At 47.9% G+C, this 20873-nt stretch overlaps 1 protein-coding gene across 3 annotated transcripts in view; it reads left to right on the top strand.

Annotated features, from left to right (window-relative positions):
- BAIAP2 (BAR/IMD domain containing adaptor protein 2) overlaps positions 1 to 20873 on the top strand; it is a 179295-nt gene that overhangs the window by 146737 nt on the left and 11685 nt on the right. Inside the window, exons 8-14 of one of the 3 annotated variants that reach the window (XM_044001249.1) lie at positions 4286 to 4513; positions 4951 to 5152; positions 6886 to 7087; positions 8255 to 8323; positions 10865 to 11030; positions 15680 to 15714; positions 20185 to 20235. In XM_044001249.1, coding sequence (XP_043857184.1) covers positions 4286 to 4513; positions 4951 to 5152; positions 6886 to 7087; positions 8255 to 8323; positions 10865 to 11030; positions 15680 to 15714; positions 20185 to 20212 — 930 coding nt within the window. In that variant the 3' untranslated portion in view covers positions 20213 to 20235. Of the gene's footprint in view, positions 1 to 4285; positions 4514 to 4950; positions 5153 to 6885; positions 7088 to 8254; positions 8324 to 10864; positions 11031 to 15679; positions 15715 to 17034; positions 19029 to 20184; positions 20236 to 20873 lie in introns of those variants that run through there. The other 2 variants (XM_044001248.1, XM_044001247.1) reach the window with 2 other exon arrangements.

The raw sequence follows: 20873 nt of genomic DNA, 5'->3' as shown, positions 1-20873 counted from the left end.
GAGAAAAAGTATGAAATATTAAAGTGCTGTTCCAGCCTCCCACTTGCACATTTTCTCCTGCCTACATCTTTCTCTGCAAGACGAAATGTTCTGGGAGAGAAGAGAGGGGTGGGTTGATAGGCCCTTCATTCTTAGCTATCAGGGTGGAGAGGCAGGCATCTGCTCCCCTCTAGCGGCAGCTGGCTGGCTGGTCCATTGCAGGACCTGTGAGAGAGAAACTTGGGAGTCTCTGGCCTGGTGAGAGACTGTGCAGCCGGGGACTTGACAGATGCCTGGCTTCTTCGTCCTGTTGGTGAGAGGCAGGGCTAAGCCTCTTCAAAAGGGCAGGAGCTGCATTTCTCAGCAAAGGAGAAATGCACTGGTTTGAAGGATTCTGAAAGCTATGGCCTATGCCTAGATGGAGTGCCCTCTCTCTTTCCTTTTAGCCTTTAGAATTCTTATCTTCTCTGAAGGCGCAGTGCCCAGGTGCCACCTCCTTCCCATCTGTTAGTGCTCTCAGTCTGTCCTCAAGTTATCCTGGATATACTTAAGCTGTGTACATAGAATTAGACTCCTTCCCCTCCCCATCCCCCAGGAGAACTGTAGCTCTTTGAAGGCAGGGTCTGTTTCCATGTCTCCTCAGCAGCCAACAGGTGCACTAACTAACAAAGCAGGCACTGTAGAGGGGGCAGCTAGGTGGCGCAGTGGATAGAGCACCGGCCCTGGAGTCAGGAGTACCTGAGTTCAAATCCGGCCTCAGACACTTAACACACACTTACTAGCTGTGTGACCCTGGGCAAGTCACTTAACCCCAATTGCCTCACTAAAAAAAAAAAAATAAATAAATAATGCCTGTAGAACTTAATTGAGGGGAGGGGCAGCTAGGTGGAGCAGTGGATAAAGCACTGGTCCTGGATTCAGGAGTTCATGAGTTAAAATCCAGCCCCAGACACTTGACACTTACTAGCTGTGTGACCCAGGACAAGTCACTTAACCCTCATTGCCCTGCAAAAAAAAAAAAAAAAAGAGCTTAATTGAGGGGCAGCAGGTGGCATAGTCGCTAAAGCACCGGCCCTGGATTCAGGAAGACCTGAGTTCAAATCCAGACAGAGATACTTGACAGGTACTAGCTGTGTGACCCTGGGCAAGTCACTTAACCCTCATTGCCCCACCAAAAAAAAAAAGGCCTTAATTGAATGGATTTTTAAGAATCTTATGGGAAATGCTCAGATTCCCCTCACACCCCCCCCCCATACACATATAAGCCCCAGGAATCTAGAGAACTGCCATGTCTCCTGGTTTTGCTCAGAGTTTCTGTGACTTTGGACTCTAAGTGGCATTTAATATATGCCTGCCAAACAGGGACGAGGCTGTAACAGATGAGCACCGATGAGTCAGACTGATTCTTGAACAATCTATGCTGAGTCAATCCCTAGCATATGTTACATGTAACTTACACAAGAGAGAGAAGGACTGATCCTTAAAATAAAAAAATTTAAAAAAAATAAACCTCAGTTGGTAACTGAAGTATTTTCTTCTGTGGATACGTGTGGTATCTACTGGCGGTGATGAGGGGAGAGCATTCATTCACTTAGTCATTCATTCAGCAGTCTGGGATTTCTGGGATAGGTATTGGACTTGTGATTTCATTGGTATAGAGAAATCTCAGGGGTAGAAACTGGCGACTTCTCTGCAACTTAGTCTTTTGAATTTTCTTTCTTTCTTTCTTTCTTTTTTTTTTTTTTTTGGTGAGGCAATTGGGGTTAAGTGACTTGCCCAGGGTCACACAGCCAGTAAGTGTCAAGTGTCTGAGTCTGGATTTGAACTCAGGTCCTCCTGAATTTAGGGCTGGTGCTCTATCCACTGCACCACGTAGCTGACCCCCCCTCCCCCCCCCCAACTTAGTCTTAAGTGCCCAGAGCACCGAGAAGTTAAACAACCAGCACAGGTCAGGGGTGGGACTTGAACTGGCTCGGCATCTGAGACAATCTCTCTACTTTTATTTTATCCATTTGTTTTTATTTTTATCCATTTATTTAAGGACTTATAATTTTTTTTTTGAGGCAATCAGGGTTAAGTGACTTGCCCAGCATCACACAACTAGTAAGTGTCTTAGGTCAGATTTGAACTCGGGCTCTCCTGACTTCAGAGTTGGTACTCTAGTGTGCCACCTCTGGAGTCAGGAGAGCCTGAGTTCGGATTTATAATTTATAGAGACCACTGCATTAGGCACTGGATAACTATCCAGTGCAAGTGCTTTGCGTTCTGCCTAACTACAAAGATCAGAGGAAATTTTGGCCTTTGTCTTTATGGAGCCTCACAGTCTAGGTACTTTCTCTGTCCCAGGCCCAAAGCCCCTTCTAATGGGAAATTCAGAAGATTATTTTCGTTGCTGATTGTTTTCAGAGTAGCCCCAGTGTCAGTACCCTAAGACATCATGTTCTTAGTGTCCAGGAAAACCAGAGTTTTTCCAGCAATGAATTTAAACTTCCCTGCTGGGAAATTGGATGGCTTCCAGATGGTAAGGGTAGTTCAAGGGATGCAGCTGCTGAGTAAGTAACAGGTTGCTAGGCACTCACTGCAGTCAGGAGGGATAGAGGGAAGGAAGGAGAAGAGGAAGGCAGCTTATCAGAGCTGGAGAAAGTTAAGTATTGGGCTGGGACTCAAGCTGGGACAGGCATGCCCCAAAGCTTGGCAACTTAGCTCCCCATGCCAAAAATCAAAACTTACTCAAATCCCATTTGGCTCAGTTGGAAAGCCAAGGAGGTAAAATCCATGTGTTGTATTCTTCCTAACACTGTAACTTCTATGGAAACCCTGCATTCCTCCAAGTACAGGCCGCTAGCAGGCTATGCCCATTACCGACATGTCTTTCTGTTCTTCATGCTCGCTGCCCCACCACTGACTTAGAAAATAGGTGGTTAGAAGAACATACTGAATTCAGGCAAATAGATTAACGTGTGACCTGTACCCTACACCTCTCCTTAGATGTATCTGAAGACTGATTTTATCTAAGAGCCTAAGCTGACACACAGGCGGGCAGCTTCTATCTTTGCTAGCGTGGCTCTTGGCCCCAGTAGGCAGAGCACATTGGCACGTTTTACATAAACTGTTTATTTCCTCCAGTATCTAACAAATCGTGGTTGTTATTTCTGTGACATCTGTGCCTTCTGGACACATCACTCACAGCCCTATCCCAATATATTCTGTCACCCTCTTGGGCTGAAGCTAGTTCTTTCTGATGGAGGGGGGAATGTCCAGTCTCTTAGCAGCCCGTGTCCATTGGCATTCCATTCACCAGGCACTGGGCATGCTTGCCTGTTTGCCTGCCTCCCCCGACCCCCCATATTCTGGAGAGGGATTATTAGAGCTTTGTGAGCTGGACTGGGAGCTTCTGTCCCTAGCAACCCCACGGCCTGCAGCAGGTTCATTCGCTCTACCTTTAAACTTTCAGTCAGATCCACCATGTCTGATTGTTTAGCTTTCCTCTCTCTTGATGATAGGTTGGGGGAAGAGCCTTTTGTGATACATCAGAGACAAAGAAGCCAGATGACTGGCATCGCTCTGGGCTCTCAGGCCCAGATCTGAACAGTAGCAACATTAATCGGTAGGACTCGGGTGGAATAGGCAAGAAACCGTGTCTTGACCACTGCCTCAGCTACAGCCATGTCCTCAAACACCACAATCTGGCCATTATAAGAGCTAGCAATGATGGGACGGGGAGGAATCATGCATCTTCCTCCTGCCCCAAATGATCTCTGTTCTCTTTTTTTCTTTTCCACCTTCCTTTCAAGCTTCAGTCCCTGCAGCCTCTATATTTTGGGGCATTTAGACCTGCCATCTTCTCTCCTCCATTTGGGTGACTTGTCTATACTAGTGATATCAGCCTAGGGCCTGCTCCTCTGTTCTCTGACACTGAGCTAATGAATGCTGCATTCTGGGACTGAGAATTCGAGTCCCTCCCATGACAGACATTCTTGGTTGGACTGGCCAGTTCCCTCCATGTCCAATCTCCTCTGGGCAGAGAGATTCAGTTAAGGAAGTTGTGTGTCTGTCTGACTCTGGCTATGGTGGCAGCTGGTGACTAAGACTCAACTGTTTGCGGTTCCTTCCTTCCTTGGGTGAGGCCCGCTCTCTCAACACGCAACAGTGCTCAGAGGGAAGAAGAGCATGTTGGTCATCGGCTTTTGTGGGATGTGCTTTGTTTGCAGTTTGCGGGATGGTCCGGTGGGGTGTGCTTTGTTTGCAGGCGGCCCCCCGGCTAGTTGGGCATTGACACACACCTCCCCCGTTTTTCTGGTTTCAGGGGAAGGACATGCTAACTCAGAAGCTCCCGTTGTGGCAGCAGTCCTGCGCCGACCCCAACAAGATCCCCGATCGGGCCATCCAACTGATGCAACAGATGGCCGCCAGCAGCAACGGCACAGTCATGCCCAGCTCCCTGTCTGCTTCCAAGTCCAACCTAGTCATCTCAGATCCCATTCCTGGTGCCAAACCACTTCCAGTGCCCCCAGAGCTAGCCCCATTTGTGGGGGTAAGTCCGCCCTGCACTGTGTATGACTGAAGTGTTTATTAACGGGATTGATGACACCCTTGTTGTCCTCGTAGGGAGCCTTCCCTTTTGAGAACCTTTCCACGGAGATTCTCTCCTTGGAGCAAGTATTATTGCTTCCATTTTACACTAGGAAAAGGACTGCCCAGGGAGACTACGGGTCACTCAGAGCAAATAGTGACCCTGTTGGGCAGGCAGGACCAGGGCTCCTAACTCCCAGACCAGTGTTTGTAGTTGAATGCCAAAAGGAGTCCTGCAAAGGAGGGTTTTGGAGTCTGAAGGGAAAGGCTCTTGGAAGTGGAAGGAGGCAAGTGTGGTCTTGAGGAGACAGATTTTAAAAAGCTTTTCCTTATTCTTGGAGCCCCATGTTGGAAACAGAGAAATCTTTCAGGCTTTGCTGTCTGTCTTTTCCTCCACAGCGTATGTCGGCCCAGGAGAACGTGCCTGTAATGAATGGGGTCTCGGGTCCAGACAGTGAAGACTACAACCACTGGTCTGACAGGAAGCCGGCCCAGCCCAAATCCCTGTCTCCTCCTCAGACCCAGAACAAGATGAGCGACTCCTACTCAAACACGCTCCCCGTGCGCAAGAGCGTTGCCCCGAAAAACAGCTACGCAACCAGTAAGGGGTGCCTCACTGCTACAGGAGTGTTGGCTGAGCTCAGCACGCCCCCTGTCCCCCATCCCAGGACTTAGCCCATCACTTAGGGACTGTTCACCTCCACCCTGCTGGGGGATGGGAAACCACATGCTCCCTTATCTCAGAAATGTCCTTGTCTCTTAGCAGAGGACTTAGCAGAGCCCTTTCAGGGTATAATATGCCACCAGAGGCATAACGTGTGCATAATGTGGCTCTGGCATGAAGGGGATGCGGGTGGGGAACTGCTAGTTTAATGTGATCTGAATTTTTGCCAGGATGTCTTTCTTTTTTTTTTTTTTAATATATAAGGTATTTTATTTTTTTCGTTACATGTAAAGATAGTTCTCAACTTTTGTTTATACAAGCTTTACAATTTCAGATTTTTCTCCCTCCCTCCCCTCCCTCCCCCCTCCCCTAGACAGCAGGTAATCTGATGCCAGGATGTCTTTCATGAGACTTGAGAACAAGTCATTGCTGATGAGGGCTGTACTTGATGGAATTGTGGGTGCTCCCTAGTTGGCTGCCTTTGGAATAACAACCCCTAGTGGGCAGGGGCTCTCTTCTGTATTTTTTTAAGCAGTGCCCATCTAGGTGGGGAAGGCAGCTTGGGTATTAAAATTGCTTTCTTATCAAATGATCTAACTAGTCAATAAACATTTATTAAGCACCTACTAGATACCAGACACCTAGGACAGCTAGGTGGTGCAATGGATAAAGCACCTGGCCTGGGGACTCATCTTCCTGAGTTTGAATCTGGCCTTACTTACAAGCTATGTGGTCCTGGGCAAGTCACTTAACCTGATTTGCCTCAGTTTCCTCACCTGTAAAATGAGCTGAGGAAGAAAATGGCAAGCCTCTCCAGTATCTTTGCCAAGAAAACCAGAAATGGGTTCATGGAGAGTCAAACATGACTGAAAAGACTGAACAACTAAATGGCCCAGGCACTCTGCTAAGCATTGGGGATCCAAATATGAAAAAAGAAAGACACTTCCCTGTCTTCAGGGAGTTAACAATCTAATAGGGAAAGGCCACAGGAAAAGGAAGTGGAAAAACCACAAAGGTGGGGGCAGGGGTACCCAACTTAGGGAGCATAGTGGGAGAAGTCAGAGTGGGCCCAGAGTTGTGCAGTCAGGCAGGAAGTGAGAAGCGAGGACATAAGTCTTTTTCTTATACGGAATCACTTGATCCTCACCATGAACCAGTGAGGTTGACTGGGCACAGATGATTAGCTTCTGGGCACTCACAATAACAATGGTAGGTCGTACTTATATAATACCACTTTGTGTATAGAGATGGTAACAAGTAATAAATAACAACACCACCATAAAAACTAGCATTTATGTATAAATTGCAGTTTGGGGTTTACAAAGCACTTTATAGATGGACAAGTCGTCTGCTCAAGGTCATAGAAATATTAAGTGACTGAGCTGGGCCTGGAGCCCCCAGATCTTTTGATCCCCAGCCCAGGGTTCCATGTGTTTTACACTTCACCACATTACCTCTTAAGCCTGTTGTAATTAGATCAGAAATTGCTCACCTAGAGGCTGCCAATTGAATGCCTATCCAGCGCGACACTCATCAGGGCTTTTTACAAAATCATCAGTGTGAGTTGGCCCTGAGCTGGTTGTGGGCTTTCTCTCACCCTCTCTCACAACCCTCATTAATTCTGTCCAAGGCAGGGGCTCTGACCTCTTGTTCTCTGTTATTTTGGCCAGCCGAGAACAAAACTCTTCCTCGATCTAGCTCTATGGCAGCTGGTCTGGAGCGAAACGGCCGAATGAGGGTACAGGCCATCTTCTCTCACGCTGCTGGTGACAACAGCACCCTTCTGAGCTTCAAAGAGGGAGATCTCATCACCCTGCTCGTCCCCGAGGCCCGGGATGGCTGGCACTACGGCGAGAGTGAGAAAACTAAAATGTGAGAGCTCCTGGTGCTTTGTCCCTGCTGTTGCCTTCTCTTGTCTCCTGATTTGGCCAATAGGAATCCCCCTACCTGAATGTTAGGCAGTTCCTCAGTTTCTCCAGTTGCCATCATCGTCCCTCCACCTTGCTTCTTTCCTGGGGTATCTTTGCCAGTCCAAGATGGGAGAGAGACAAACTGAGTCCTATTCTCGGCTCCAAAATTGGCTTCCTAAATTCTGTCTCTATGAATTTGCAACCCACCCTAAACCAGGACATGATGGCTTTGGACAAGACAGCAGAGGGGAGGGACAACTGCAGACTGATGACTGTATAACATATAAGCTACAACTAGCTTGCTTCTGCCCTTGGGTTGGAGACTCCCTCTTTGATCTTGGTTACCTTAGAGCCAAGTTGGGGGGGTGGGGAATGATGTTTTAAGATCAGAGAGATCTCTGGGAGAGACCTGCCCTGGTCCCTGGGCCTCTTTATAGCCTGCCCTTTCTGTGTTTAGTTCTGGGGATAATTTGGGATTCAATGTGTGCTCACTGCCAAGGCCCCCCAGGGTGCAGGCGATACCACGGCACTGAACACGTCCCTTTCCCTCGTTGGGGCACGGAGCCATCCCTGTGGGTGGCCTGCTTCCAGAAATGAAAGCTCTGCAGATGGCCCTGGCTTGGCAGTTCCTGTGGCAGAGACCATCCTCAGAGATGGGATCGTGGCCAGCTGACCCACAAGTGTGCAGCCAGCCTCTCAGCCCCGGCCCCCCTCGTTCTGCCATGGTCACAGAGGTCATGCTGCCTGCTCTTCTCGGCAGGAACTCAGCTGGCCATTTCATAGACAGATCTGAATACTTCCCATGTGTTAAACCTACCTGTGAAAAGGGATGGAGTCGGGGTGAAAGGGGAAGAAAACAGAGATGGGTCGGAAACAGACAAAATCCCCATTTTGTAAGTCAAGGGAGAGACCTGGGCGCTGAAAATTACCGTGGCCCGATGGTAGCAGGACTAAAATGTTTTAATTTCCAAGTTCCCTGTCTGCTTCAAACCCCCTGTATGTTTTGGCTGGAAGGCTAGTAAGTGGTTTGGGTGTCCTTGGGAAGAGTTTTCCCACCTAGTGTATGGATCTCACTTGAGGTGAGGACGCCCAGGACACTTTTTCTTACTGTTGTGTCATTCTGTTCCAGGAGGGGCTGGTTTCCTTTCTCCTATACCCGGGTCTTGGACAGTGAAGTCAGTGACAGATTGCACATGAGGTAAGCCCCAAACCTTGGGCCTGGAATGGGTTTGGAGGCAATAGCATTCGTGCTGTGGTCAAGATGAATGAATCGTCCTTCAGTTCAGTGTTTTGGCCCCATCCCATGGATGAGGTCAAGGCTTAAGCCCCCTATACAACTCCCCCCCTCCCCCCCTCCCCCCTCCCCTCCCCTGGCCAAATAGGACCTAGAACCTAGTGTTCAACAAGAAGCAGAGGAGGCAGCTAGGTGACACAGTGCACAGGGGGCTGGACCCGAAGTCGGGAAGCCTCGGACCCTGCTCTCTGATCCTGCATAAGTCACTTATTCTCTGTTTGCCTCAGTTTCCTCATCTGTAAAATTGGGATGATATAAGAGCACCTTTTCCCCAGGGTTCTTGTAAGACTCAAATGAGGTCATTACTGTAAAGGGCTGAGCATTGTTCCTAGTACTATAATATAAATGTTAGCTGTTAGTATTATTACCTTAGATTTAGAGCTAGAAGGGACCTTAGATGCCATTGGATCCACGCCCCTCGTTTTAAAGATGAGGATGCTGAGATCCTTATAGGTGAAGCACTAGCTGAATTTGAACCCAGGTCCTCTGGCAGCTGGTCTGTGCCATATTGCCTCCTCAGCTGAAGAAGCCATTGCTTGTGAATGGGGTTAACAAAGGCGTAGGACACATTGGACTCCGTAGCTATGGCACATGGGATCAGCCAAACCAATCAAATACATGAGTTTTGCTCTTCTCCCCTTCTTGAGACTCTCCCGCCCCCACCTCAGCAGTCAGGGTCCTGTGTGACCTTGGAAACTGATCTCTCAGACTCAGAAAGAAGGGAGGACTGGAGCTTGTATGGGCAGCCCCATCCCCCACACCCTCAGAGCTGTGGGCACATGAGAGGGCTGGCTGGTAAATCAAGAGGTGGGGCAGCTGCCTCTCTGGGAAGGGGCAGGGACATGGCTTGTGGACAGGAGAAATAGATGCTATGGGGGCAAGAGAAGAGAGAAAGGATGGCAGGGAGGAGAAAGGCAAGTGAGAGATTCTTGGGCATGGGGTGGGGTGGTGGCTCGTCCTAAGGGCAGCAGGCCTGACTGCTGTATTCTCTTCCTGCCTGCTCCAGGCTCTGTCCACCACACCAGGTGCATGCTCTGACCTGGGGAGGGGAGAGGAGTAGAGCAGCTGCTCCTTCAGTCCATTGTAGGAGTGATGGGAGGTCCCCACATTGTAACAGATACATGAGCCCACCGTGGACCTGGCGATGGAGTAGTGTTGCCTGTCTTTATAGGTCTCATGGGGAAGGGAAGGGGGAAAGAAATAAGCGGCACCTGCTATGACTGTGTGAAGAGCTTTACAAATATCATCTCATGATCCTCACAACAATCCTTCTGGGTAGGTGCTGTTATTACCCCCATTTTAGAGCTGAGGAAAGTGAGGCAGAGTTGAAGTGACTTGCCCAGGGTCACACAGCTAGTAAGTATCCGAGGCTGGATTTGAACTCAGGTCTTCCCTACTCCAGGCCCAATGCTCTGTCTACTTTGCCACCAGCTGCCAAAGATTACTGTTGGTTGGTGCTGCGAAGTTAATGGGAAGGGATGGGATTCCACATTGAAATTTTGGAGTGCTTTAACAGTGCTATTAAAGGGGAGCACCCTGGTAAACTTTTAAGCTGGCTAAAAGTAGAAAAGAAAAGATTTTTTTCCCTTAAAACAATGCAAAAAACATTCTTTGTTTCTTCCAAGCTCTCCCTTTGAGATCAGCTTCTGGTCTTGACTTGGAAAGAAAGCCTGGTCACAGACTCCAAAGTATCTGGTTGTTTAGGGTTTGTCTATACAGATTAAAATGTCCCAGATGGGAATTTGACAAAATGTTTGGCAACTGAATCAGCAACTTAATTTGGGCTTCAGCCGTAACCTAGGATCAGCTTTTTTTTCCCCCTTTACTAGCTTTTGTTTTTACACAACCTTACATTTCCAACAACATCCTTCTCCTTCCCCCTCCCCAGTGAGCCATCTCTTATAATAATGATTTTTAAAAGAACTTTAAAATAAAGATACAAAGAGAAAAAAAGCATTTTAGCAAAATGAATGAATACATTAATCATGTCTGACAGTGTATGCAATATTCTATACCCGTAGTCCCCCACCTCAACAGAAAGAGACAGGAGGTGCATTTTTATTCCTGCTTTTCTTTGAGGTGGGGGTCAACTTCTTACAAAATAACAGGATGGGGGAGCAGCTAGGTGGCACAGTGGATAGAGCACCAACCCTGCAGTCAGGAGGACCTGAGTTCGAATCCAGCCTTAGACACTTACTGGTTGTGTGACCCTGGGCAAGTCATTTGACTCTGCCTCCAAAAAAATACCCCGAAATAATAGGATGGGGTGGCTAGTTTGGACAGAAAATGGATGTGAAAATAGGGCTGAGGTGAGGTGGTTGTGGTCCCCTGAAGTCATCCTGCCTGCTGGAGCAGTGGTGGGAGTTGGGGTAGATGACCTGAACCTGTTACCTGGAGAGCAGAGTATGACCTTCACTTGCCCCGCGTTCCTCTGTTTCCTGATAGCCTGCAACAAGGAAAGAGCAGCAGCACGGGCAATCTCCTGGACAAAGATGATCTGGCCATCCCGCCCCCAGACTATGGTGTGTCCTCTTCCAGGGCCTTCCCTGCCCAGACGGCCGGCACCTTCAAGCAAAGACCCTACAGCGTGGCTGTGCCTGCCTTCTCCCAGGTGAGAGCGGCCTGCCCACCCGCGGGCGGAGCACAGGCCTTCCCCCAGGCCAGCAGAGAAGCCCTGGGAGCCTAACAGTGCTGTCAACAGTACCCATGCCCTGACTCTGGCTTGTCTGGGTTGAAGGTTAAAGCCCAGGAAGTGGGCCATGAAGGTCCCTTGGTGGGGTGGGGTCTAGATGGGAGATCATTGGCTTCAGAACCTCCTCTTCCTTTTGGGGGGAGCAGTATTGAAATATGAGCAAGGTTGGTCTTCACCGGGCATCTTGCTTGCCGTCCCTCCTGAGGCATGGAGAATGATCCATAGAGAAAGGGTTTAAAAAAAACCAACAACTAATCCAGTTTCTTTCTCTGGACTAACACACCTTATGATTCCCCAAACTCTTCCCTTCCATTTGCTAAATTCCTCCTGCCTCCCCTTGAAATATTACTAGTATGGGGCAGCTAGGTGGTGCAGTGGATAAAGCACCAGCCCTGGAGTCAGGAGGACCTGAGTTCAAATCCAGCCTCAGACACTTAACACTTACTAGCTGTGTGACCCTGGGCAAGTCACTTAACCCCAATTGCCTCACTAAAAAAAAAAGAAAAGAAAAAAGAAAGAAATATTACTAGTGTGGGGGCAACTAGGTGGCACAGTGGATAGAGCACCGGCCCTAGAGTCAGGAGGATCTGAGTTAAAATCCTGCCCCAGATACTTGACACTAGCTGTGTGACCCTGGGCAAGTCACTTAACCCTCATTGACCCGCAACCCCCCCCAAAAAACAAAAAACCAACGAAATACTTCTAGCGTGGAGTAGGATCACCTTACTTCAGCTTTATACCGTGTCCAAGCTACCTTGCCCTCTCCACAAGGCCTTGGTTAAGCAAACCTTGACAAAAAAGTGTACTGTGCCTCCCCTCACTGCCCCCAATGCCTTATATGTCCCCAAACACAGAAGAGGTTTGCCCTTGGTGCATGTTAAGAGGGCTTCCCTGTGGGCCCCTGTCAGGTCACTGAGATTTTTCTCCAAAAGTTCGTTGCAGGGTTTCCTTACCGCTCAGAGCCAGGCGTTTAAAGACAGTGCCAGTGGCCTCTGCCAACCACTCCCTGCTCACTCCCAGCCTTATACTAAGGCAACAGCCAGGAGTCCTGGCAGACACTGTATTTCCATCAGGGCTGTCATGCCCCAGCTAGTGGAGCCTTTGGGTTTGGTGTTTCCTGGTTGTGGGCAAAGGCAGGATTTAAAAGGAGTGTGGGAGAGAAGAGCCCTTTCCCAAGGCTCAGGTGGCCAGCCTAGAGGAGCCACTTGGAACCTATATATTATATTATAAAGAAAATGAGAGACTAATTAAGTCTGACATTGTGTTGTACTGTTTATTATGCAGCCTGGGGTGGGGGAGTGGGAAGGGAGCAAAGGGCCAATTATGTGTCAGGCCCCGTGCTTTACAAATGTTATCTCACTTGGTAATTCTTTGTCAGAGGAAGGAGAGCTCATTGGTTGCTATGAAATTTGAGAGGAGGGGATCGAAAGTCAGAGGGCTCGTGTTTGAATTCTGACTCTGCCTGTATGACTTTGGGCAAGTCCCTTAACTTCTCAGCTTCCTCATTTGTAAAATGACGGGGCTTAACTATAAGACCTCTAAAGTCTCCAAGCTCGAAAGATGTGATTCTGGGATGCTCCTTTGAGCCCTGTCATATGCCGGGACTTAGGCCTGTGCTTGAGGGATAGTGCAATTCATGTGGGGGCCTTCGATATTGGGTCAATAGAAACAGACCTGAGAAACAATAGGTCTTGGTGATGGAGTAGGGAGAAAGAAGTCAGTTATGTACAACTTTTTTTTCCCCAATACATCTTCTTTGCTTGTTGTACTTTGCTATAGAATCAAGACAAACTCTTTAGGTCAATGAAAACAACAACAAGATTAGCTTTAGGACTAGCAATGTTAACAGAAAAAGAGCTCATGAATTTTCTGTTTTTTTCCTCCCTTCCAGTCCCTGTCTGTTCACACAAGTCAGGTTACCTGCATTGCAGTTCATCCTTGGGCTTTGGGAGCTGCCCCTGGTGGTTCAGAGACCTCAGTCCTACTTCCTGCAGCAAGAGAATTCTCCATAGGAAACAGGGCTGCGGGCCCAGAACAGCCAGGCAGCTTGCCCGTGGACTGTTATTATCCAAGAGGGTGACTCTGTCTTGGTCATCTCATTATAATGAAAGGGGAGCCAGGGTGCAGATAATACACAAATCATTTCTGTCTGACTTTTGGATTGCAGTCAGGGCCGATTATCTGCTTCAGTGCTCCTACTTCTCTTCACCCGTGGGCTTGACACCTATGTGCTCCTGTTGGCATGGACCCATACGAGGGAGTGCAGGACTCATCTGCTTTTTAGCTCCCATGTCTGTAGTCTCCAGCTCTCACTGACATACCCTTGCTCTTTCTCCCTTCTCTGTCATATTGTTATCTTTCTCTGCTGCCACTCCAGAAGAGACTGAGCTGGAGGAGAGATGGTACGGAGCATGCCCCACCGTAGCATCCTGTGGGGGGATGTAGATGAATTGGGAAGAGTCGTTGTATCAGGCACTTCTGTACCTCTTTTTCCTGGGGCGAGATAGCAGCCAACCTAGATTACTGACTAGTAATGCCTTCCCTTCAGTTTGTGCTTCTGGAGCCAAAGACAGAGACGGAAAAAAAGCTGCACATGTTCTGAAGACAGCTCTTTAGTCTCACCTTTCTGTTCTAGGGCACTTCCATAGGCCTCTGACCTGTGAACAAACACTCATCTTTATGGCTAGTATTGCTATCTGGGGGAGTTTTTAAGGGCACCTGTACAACATCTGGTTAACTTATTCCTGTGTTTTGCATTTTTACCCACGTCTTGAGTTTCTGCGGTTTCTTAGTGGCCTTAAAAATGAAGGGTCAGGGGTGGCTAGGTGGCACAGTGGATAAAGCACCAGCCCTGGATTCAGGAGTACCTGAGTTCAAATCCGGCCTTGGACACTTGACACTTACTAGCTATGTGACCCTGGGCAAGTCACTTAACCCCCATTGCCTGGCAAAAAAAAAAGAGAAAGAAATGAAGGGTCCACAGGCCAGTATTACATCCACCCCATTTGGCAATGTGGTGTTAGGCCACATCAGAAACCCCTGTAGTGGCTCTTGTGGCCAAGACTCTATATGAGAGGTGCCAGCAACATCTGAAACAGATCCAGCTGAGTTCCCTGAGTGTTCCTTACCAGCAGTCACCCCATCATTAGCATTGAAATTAGTGTGTTTCGTTAACCTCTAGACAACTACAGCCAAGTTAGCAGTCTAGAGAGAATGAAATCAACCTGAACCCAGGCCCTTAGAAACCAGTCTAGGGGAAGTACATTGGGATCTGCACCAGCTAGTCGGCAAGATTAAAGATGAGATGTGGGTTATCTTGGACAGAAATTGGATGTGAAATGAGAGGTTCCCTTCTGGTGCTGAGATGAGGTAAATGTAGACCCCGAACTCATCTTGCCCGCTGGGGGAGTATCTGATCTGAGCCTTGATGCAAACTGTGAGCTGAAAGCAGGGTGACCTTCATATCCCTACCAGGTGGTCTAGTGTGTGCCCCAATGTCCTTTTCCCGAGACTGGCTTCCAAGGGGCTGGACTGAGGTTCAATTCACTCTTTCTCTTGACTCCTAACTTGGCTTCCTGACCCAAAGTCTGTCAATTAACTGTTATAGAAGCCACTACATGTAGGAAGAGGAGATAAGCTTCATTGCCCCTGCCTGAACCTCTCTAGCCAGCCCGCCTCAAACGACACCAGTTCTGAAATCAGCCTTTACATTTTGTTTATTCTGAAAATGTCTGAAGCTTAGAGGGGTAAACTTTGCCAGCCCCATTCTCTATAATCTATAGCTTATAGTGTGAGGCTATAGCTTTTCCTAGGAGAGTTTTCACTGTGACAGCAATAGTACCGAGGGGACCTTCAGATGGGTGAAGTTTGTGTTCTTTTGTGCATCCTTGGCTGAGTGTCTCACATGCATCCCACCATCTGAAAGCATGCATCTTGAAGAGACAATTATACGTTCTAGTTAAATTTACTGTAAAACACTGAAGCCTCAATTCTGGTGATTGGCAATTCCTTGGTCTAGTTCAGAGCTGCTGTTGTGAGATTATACAGCTGCTAAGTGCCCAACAGAGAGGTTAGGAGCCCCTGCCCTAGTCTTCAGGAGCAGCCAAGGGGAGGGGGAATGCCCTTGGCATGGTGATGGCCATGGGGAAAATACCGAATCTTTTCCCCAATGCCTGAAAAAAATTTAGTTTGGGCCACTTTAGCCCAGGAGGGTGCCCTGGTCCCCTTCCCCCTCCTCAGTTGGCACATACGTAACTTAGTGCCCCACCATCTCTCCCTAGGTCTCAGCACATGTTTTCTCACACATTCTACAAGGGTCTTCTCCTGGGGTGTGCTACCTCCCTCCCTCCACCTAAGAATTAAATAAACCCACTTGCATTGATCAGTAGTAAAAGGCAGGAGCAGAGATCCCATCCCATATTCTTTTCTGTAAGAGTGCTAGAACCCAGCTATCTTTTCCTCTGTCTGCAGTAAATTGAACACAGCATTTCCTCAGGATTGGCCGTGCTAGCTTGAAAGTTCTCAAAACCCTTGCAACTGACGTGTCGATTATTCCTTTGCTTCCCCAGGGCCTAGATGACTATGGTTCCCGATCCGTGAGCAGGTAAGAGAGCTTTCTGTTTCTTTGTTTTATACCTTAACCTTGCCACTTTTAGGCGCAGGAAGATGTGGAGTTCATTGGCCAGGGAACTGGGAGGGGGGATGTTCTCAAAGGCAGGGCATTTGTAGCTTGTAAAGACCCCCACAGGCATGCCTGGATGGCGCCATGGAAGGACTGGGAGGGAGACCTGATGGGTATGGTTGATGGGTTGATATTAGGGATCTGGGCCTACAAATACACTTATGAAGAACTCATGTCGAGGCTATCACTCAGTCACTGATCTCTAGGGATCCTTTCCTCTGTCAGTGCTCTCGCTGGCTAATTTTCAGAACCCTTTTTTGGGGATCTGTTTTTCAAAGTTAGATAGCTTCCCTCCGAGCTGGCTGGACAAATCCCTAGGGTCTCTGGGCAATAAATAGGAGCTTCTCTAACCCTGTTGCTCCCTCCTTTACCCAAATTAGAAAGTGTACATTACCCTTTCATATTCATATACAGTTGTCCTGGTGATGATGGGATAGGGTGGAAGATTCCATCCCCATCATTATCTTCTCCCTTTGTTTATGACAGCCAAAAGGGTCACAAGTTGACCCTTGATGGAAATTTGAGATCACTACAGCAAACAACTAGAGGCTTCTCCTGAGCCAGCATGTTTGTAGATTGAGCTGGGCATTCAGCAGAGGATGTTAGGGTCCCACACCCATCTCACTAATTATCAGACACTTGAAACTCTGTCCTTTCACCTTTCATGTGACACCCCAGTCCCTTGTCCCCCACCCTCCAGAGGTGAGCCAAGAAAAGGGGCCTCCATTTCTTGTCCTAGAATCTTAGAACTGGAAAGTTCCAACCCCTATCTGAAAGGATGAAAAATCTCTCTACGTGAGGCAGGCCTGATTATACAGCACTGGGATTTCCTGTGACTTTTAGGCAAGCTTGGCTCACCTGACAGAGATGCCTCCCTCCCCACTTGAAGGGTGCAGGGCATTTTGCTAGCTCTAAGCTTTGGACCCATGGTCAACCTAAAAAGGCAGCAAATAGACTTCACCTGAGGTTCAGTAGCTAGTGTCCCCTACTATAGTTAGTGCTGCTGCCTTCTCCCATCCTTCCTTCCTGGGAGTGGGGGTCCCTAAAGAACCTAAGTCATGATCCATCGAGGCCGGCCAGGGAGGGATGGCCCCCGGAGCTTCAGAAAAGAGATATTGCATGGGAAGGGTGGGGCAGACCTGCGTGCCTGGGGTGCCGGGATGGGGAGGAGCAGGGTCTGTTTTCCTTTGGCTACACCATGAAGTGTTCCGTCTGGCAGCTCTGTACTTTTCTGTTTCACAGTGGCAGTGGGACTCTGGTCTCAACAGTGTGAGGACCCCTTGACTAGAAATGGCACCTGCTGCTTTGAAGAGATTTTCTGCTTCTCTTTCCCCTCCCCTGTCCTCCCCTGCCTTGATTTTTTTGATTTCTTTGGTCTCTCCCTTTTTCTTTTCCCCCTTCTTCAACTCATCGGTTTGTTCTTGGGTAGACTTCCCCCGACCCTTGCCTTTTGGTTGGTGACATTTTAAACTCTGTGATCATCAAGGATCCATGGTGCTGCTTCATCTCTGTTTCTTTATTCTTCGTCCCTGCCCTGCCTCCAACTCTGGTCCAAAGCCTTTCAGAGTACAAACTGCCCACTGGGGGCTGCTCCCCTGGGGAGCGGCAGCTTGGATGCAGTGTCTACAACCTTTCTGCTGCCTCCTTCTCCCCGCATACTTTTGGATGTTGACGATGCACTATCCCTTTTCTAAAGCTCTTTCCCGAGCCATGTTTAGAGTCTGAAGGCAAAACAAAAAACAAAAAAACCCAAAAAACAAACAAAAAAACCCTCCTCGGCAGATAAAGGACTCCCTCCATGGCACCCCCAAATGCAAACACACTCATACACACCACCACACAAAACACATCCAAACCCAATATGCATGGACTATGGTGTACGTACTGTTATTTTTTTTCAATATGACTTTCACTGGGTTTACAGCCCAGTTTCTTTATTAGTAAAGAGAAAGCAGACTAAATAGGCTCTAGAGAGACTGAGGTCTTTCTCTTTGAAGGCAGGCTTGAAATGCAATCTCCACCCCCACCCCCCAACCCATCCCTTTATTCCCTTTGCCCATGGGTGGCATATAGAAAAGTGAATTGTCAGGCTTTTGGCCCACTAGCAAAGCCGGCTGGCTCTCTGTGAAGGAGAGTTTGGGACTTCGTGCCCATCTGCTTAGGACCCAGCCCAAGGGGTCGATCAAAAGCGTCTTTCTCAATGAAGTTGTTTTATAAGTGTACATAAAATATATATGTATATATATATATCTTTTTTGTAGCAGGGTATTGTTACCTCACTTTAGCGCACCTGGGTAGGGGCTGGGGAAGGAATATGCACCTGACTAAAGAGAATTCCAAAGACCTTGATCGATTGATCGATCTATCTATCTTACCTATAGGGATAGATAGATAAAGATTATAGGTATAGATATATATATTTTTTTCCTCCTTCCTTTTGGAATTATTCCTTAAACCAGCTTTGCAGATTAGTCCCTACCAAGTGCCAGCCCTCCTTCCTTATAGGGGTGTGGTAACACAAATGACATTAAATGATTGGACCTCATTTCCCTGGGCTAGTGGCTGTTTGCAAGGCTGCTTTAAAGACCTGGGCCCCAGGCTATCCCTTTATAGGGAGGGGTGGGGTAAGCAGGCAGTCTCCTGTTGCATTCTTTCCTAAATGCTGTCCATCTTTTTGTATGTCTTGGTCACTTTAGAAACAAACACATGGGACTCAATGGCTACTGGTATTGTTTCTTCACCCACTGAATTCTGTCTGGGAAGTGAGTGAAGGGCCAACAGCCCCACTTTACCCTTTCCGTGTTGGTGAAAGCCTTCATTGTGAAGCTGTAGACACTTCCTTTTCCGGTGTGATTTTAAAACCTCCTACCTACCTGATGACTAGGATGTTGTTGGCAATACACATGCTATGTAGAGACAGAAAGCAAGAGAGGGGTTCTTGTTTTGTGTTAAAAGGGGCGGGGGGAGGGGGAAGGCAGAACACGGACCTGTGTACTAAGAACCCTCCGTGTTGGGGCGATGATGTTGCTAAAAGATCTTAAATCCAGGGGATTTTATGCTCAGTGGATTGAATGTATACACAAAATAGCAAAACTTGTATGAAGATTGTAAAGTACTGAAAAATCTTTTTCCCCCTTTTTCTTTTCCTTTTTCCTTTTTTTTTTTTTTAATATGAAGAGAAACGTGCCCTGTACTGGAGTAAATTGTTTGAATAAAAGTTTTATTTATTGCATTGAGTTGGGCTTCAGTGACTTTTTTGAGTTTTCCTGTTTTGTCAGTGACCAGACTTTGGTATTGGGCATGTAGCAGAAGAGATTGCTGCATATCTAGAAATACCTCCACAAAACACTTCTGATGCCTCATCGTGGCATGGAGTTGTGACCCTGGCTTCTCAGAGGCTAGTCCATAAATGCACGATCTCTGATAGCATCTAAGCAAGTTGCAAAGGCTTCAAATGTAGGCATAGTGATGGACTATGCATGTTTATTAACCATGGACCCCCATCATAGCCAAGGGTGGAACAGTGGCACATCACCCGGCTGGCTGGCTGCAGTGTGATGCAATTTTTTGACCACATAAACTCTTGAAGAGAACCTACTCTTTCACAGAGGACGTGCATGGAGATGTGTAACAGCAGCATGATATATAGAGAGCTGTTTTTCTCTTTTCCCTCAGTGAATCACTGTTTCCAGTCCACTGGCTTTATTTCTCTTCTCTGGATAACTCCTTGGAGATAATATTGTGAGAGGGAATGGTTAATGACCTGACGGCCTGGTGGAATAACTTGGTATTGATGTTTGTTTGTTTTAAAGTATTCTTTTTCCCTCTCCAAGCAAGCAAGAAAGGGGCTAGCTGGTATGAATATAAATCTGAGACAGAGTGTGTGTATTTGTAAGGGTTGGGGTTGGGGTGTAGGAGACCAAGTCCTGGGTTCCCTATTGCTTTGATTCTTCAGGTTGGATGGAATCGGAGAGCTTGCCTTCTGGAGAGCATGGCTCTAGTAAAGGGCATTTGATGTTTTGCTTGCTGGGCTATTCCCTCTACTCACCGTAGGGGACTCGTGCTCCATGAGCTCAGAAGTAAACTCTTGGTACCACCTGAGCAGTTGACCTAAAGGAAGAGAATGTTTGATTTGCTATTTCTTTTCCCTACCCACCACTCCAAGGTAGACTCAGGCAACCTTTCATCTCCTTTCCCGCGTATATGCCATTTTCCACCTTCCAAAGAGTAAAATGTGTTTAAATTTTTTTTTTCTCAGCAGAAGCAGCGTGCAAACAAAATTGTCGGTGCCAGAGTGCCAACAGCTCCATTGAGCTCCTTGTTTATCCTCAGATTAACAAAATGCCCTTTTGCTCTACCTCTCATACCAACTGCACTTTGTTTTTATTGCAGCTCTGATGTTGAAGTGGCCAGGTTTTGAACTGCCCCCCCTGACTAGAGTTAGTAAGTTGCTCCAAGTTTTCATGTACCAAACAATCCGTACTCACTCCCCAGTGGCTCTGGACAGACTCCTTAGATGTTGGCCTGCTTGAGTCCCTACCAGGACGGGTGTGGGAGGGTGGGGAGTTGTGGGGGTGGCATAAGTGGCACCACTGACCCCACCCGAGTGCAGAGTCCGATCTGTTCTCATCTCTGAAGCTTGCTAGCCAATGCCTGAGAGTCTGTTGAGAGCCGTGGTTTCTTCACTTGGCTCTAGTCCTTTGCTTTTACCTAAATCCATTGGAAAAAGGTTGATTCCCTCCTTGGGCCCTGAAAATGGATTTTCTCCTCCCTTTCCTTCCCTTCTCCCTCCTCTTGTCTCCAGTCTAGAAGCTTCTGGTTTCTCTGTTGCCAGCCGGCCACACATATAGCTGCACGCCCCATGCCCATAATGACCCCTGGTTGGCCTCAGCATCCTCTTCTCTCTGCATCACTCCCGGGGTGTGGGGTTTGACTACCTCTTTGGGATTTTCTCTCCGGCTGCTGCTGAGCCCTTCCCAGTGCTACGCTTCTGCCACCAATCGGGAATGAGTCATTTACCAGTGATCAGGCTTTCTAAAGAAATGCTTTCATTAGTTCTCCTCAAAAGCAGTTTAACCTGC

The sequence above is a fragment of the Dromiciops gliroides genome, chromosome 4 (assembly GCF_019393635.1).
Source record: "Dromiciops gliroides isolate mDroGli1 chromosome 4, mDroGli1.pri, whole genome shotgun sequence".
NCBI classification, from domain to species: Eukaryota; Metazoa; Chordata; class Mammalia; order Microbiotheria; family Microbiotheriidae; genus Dromiciops; species Dromiciops gliroides.
The sequence above is the reverse complement of the archived record's forward strand: the minus strand, read 5'-3'. Positions and strand labels throughout refer to the sequence as shown.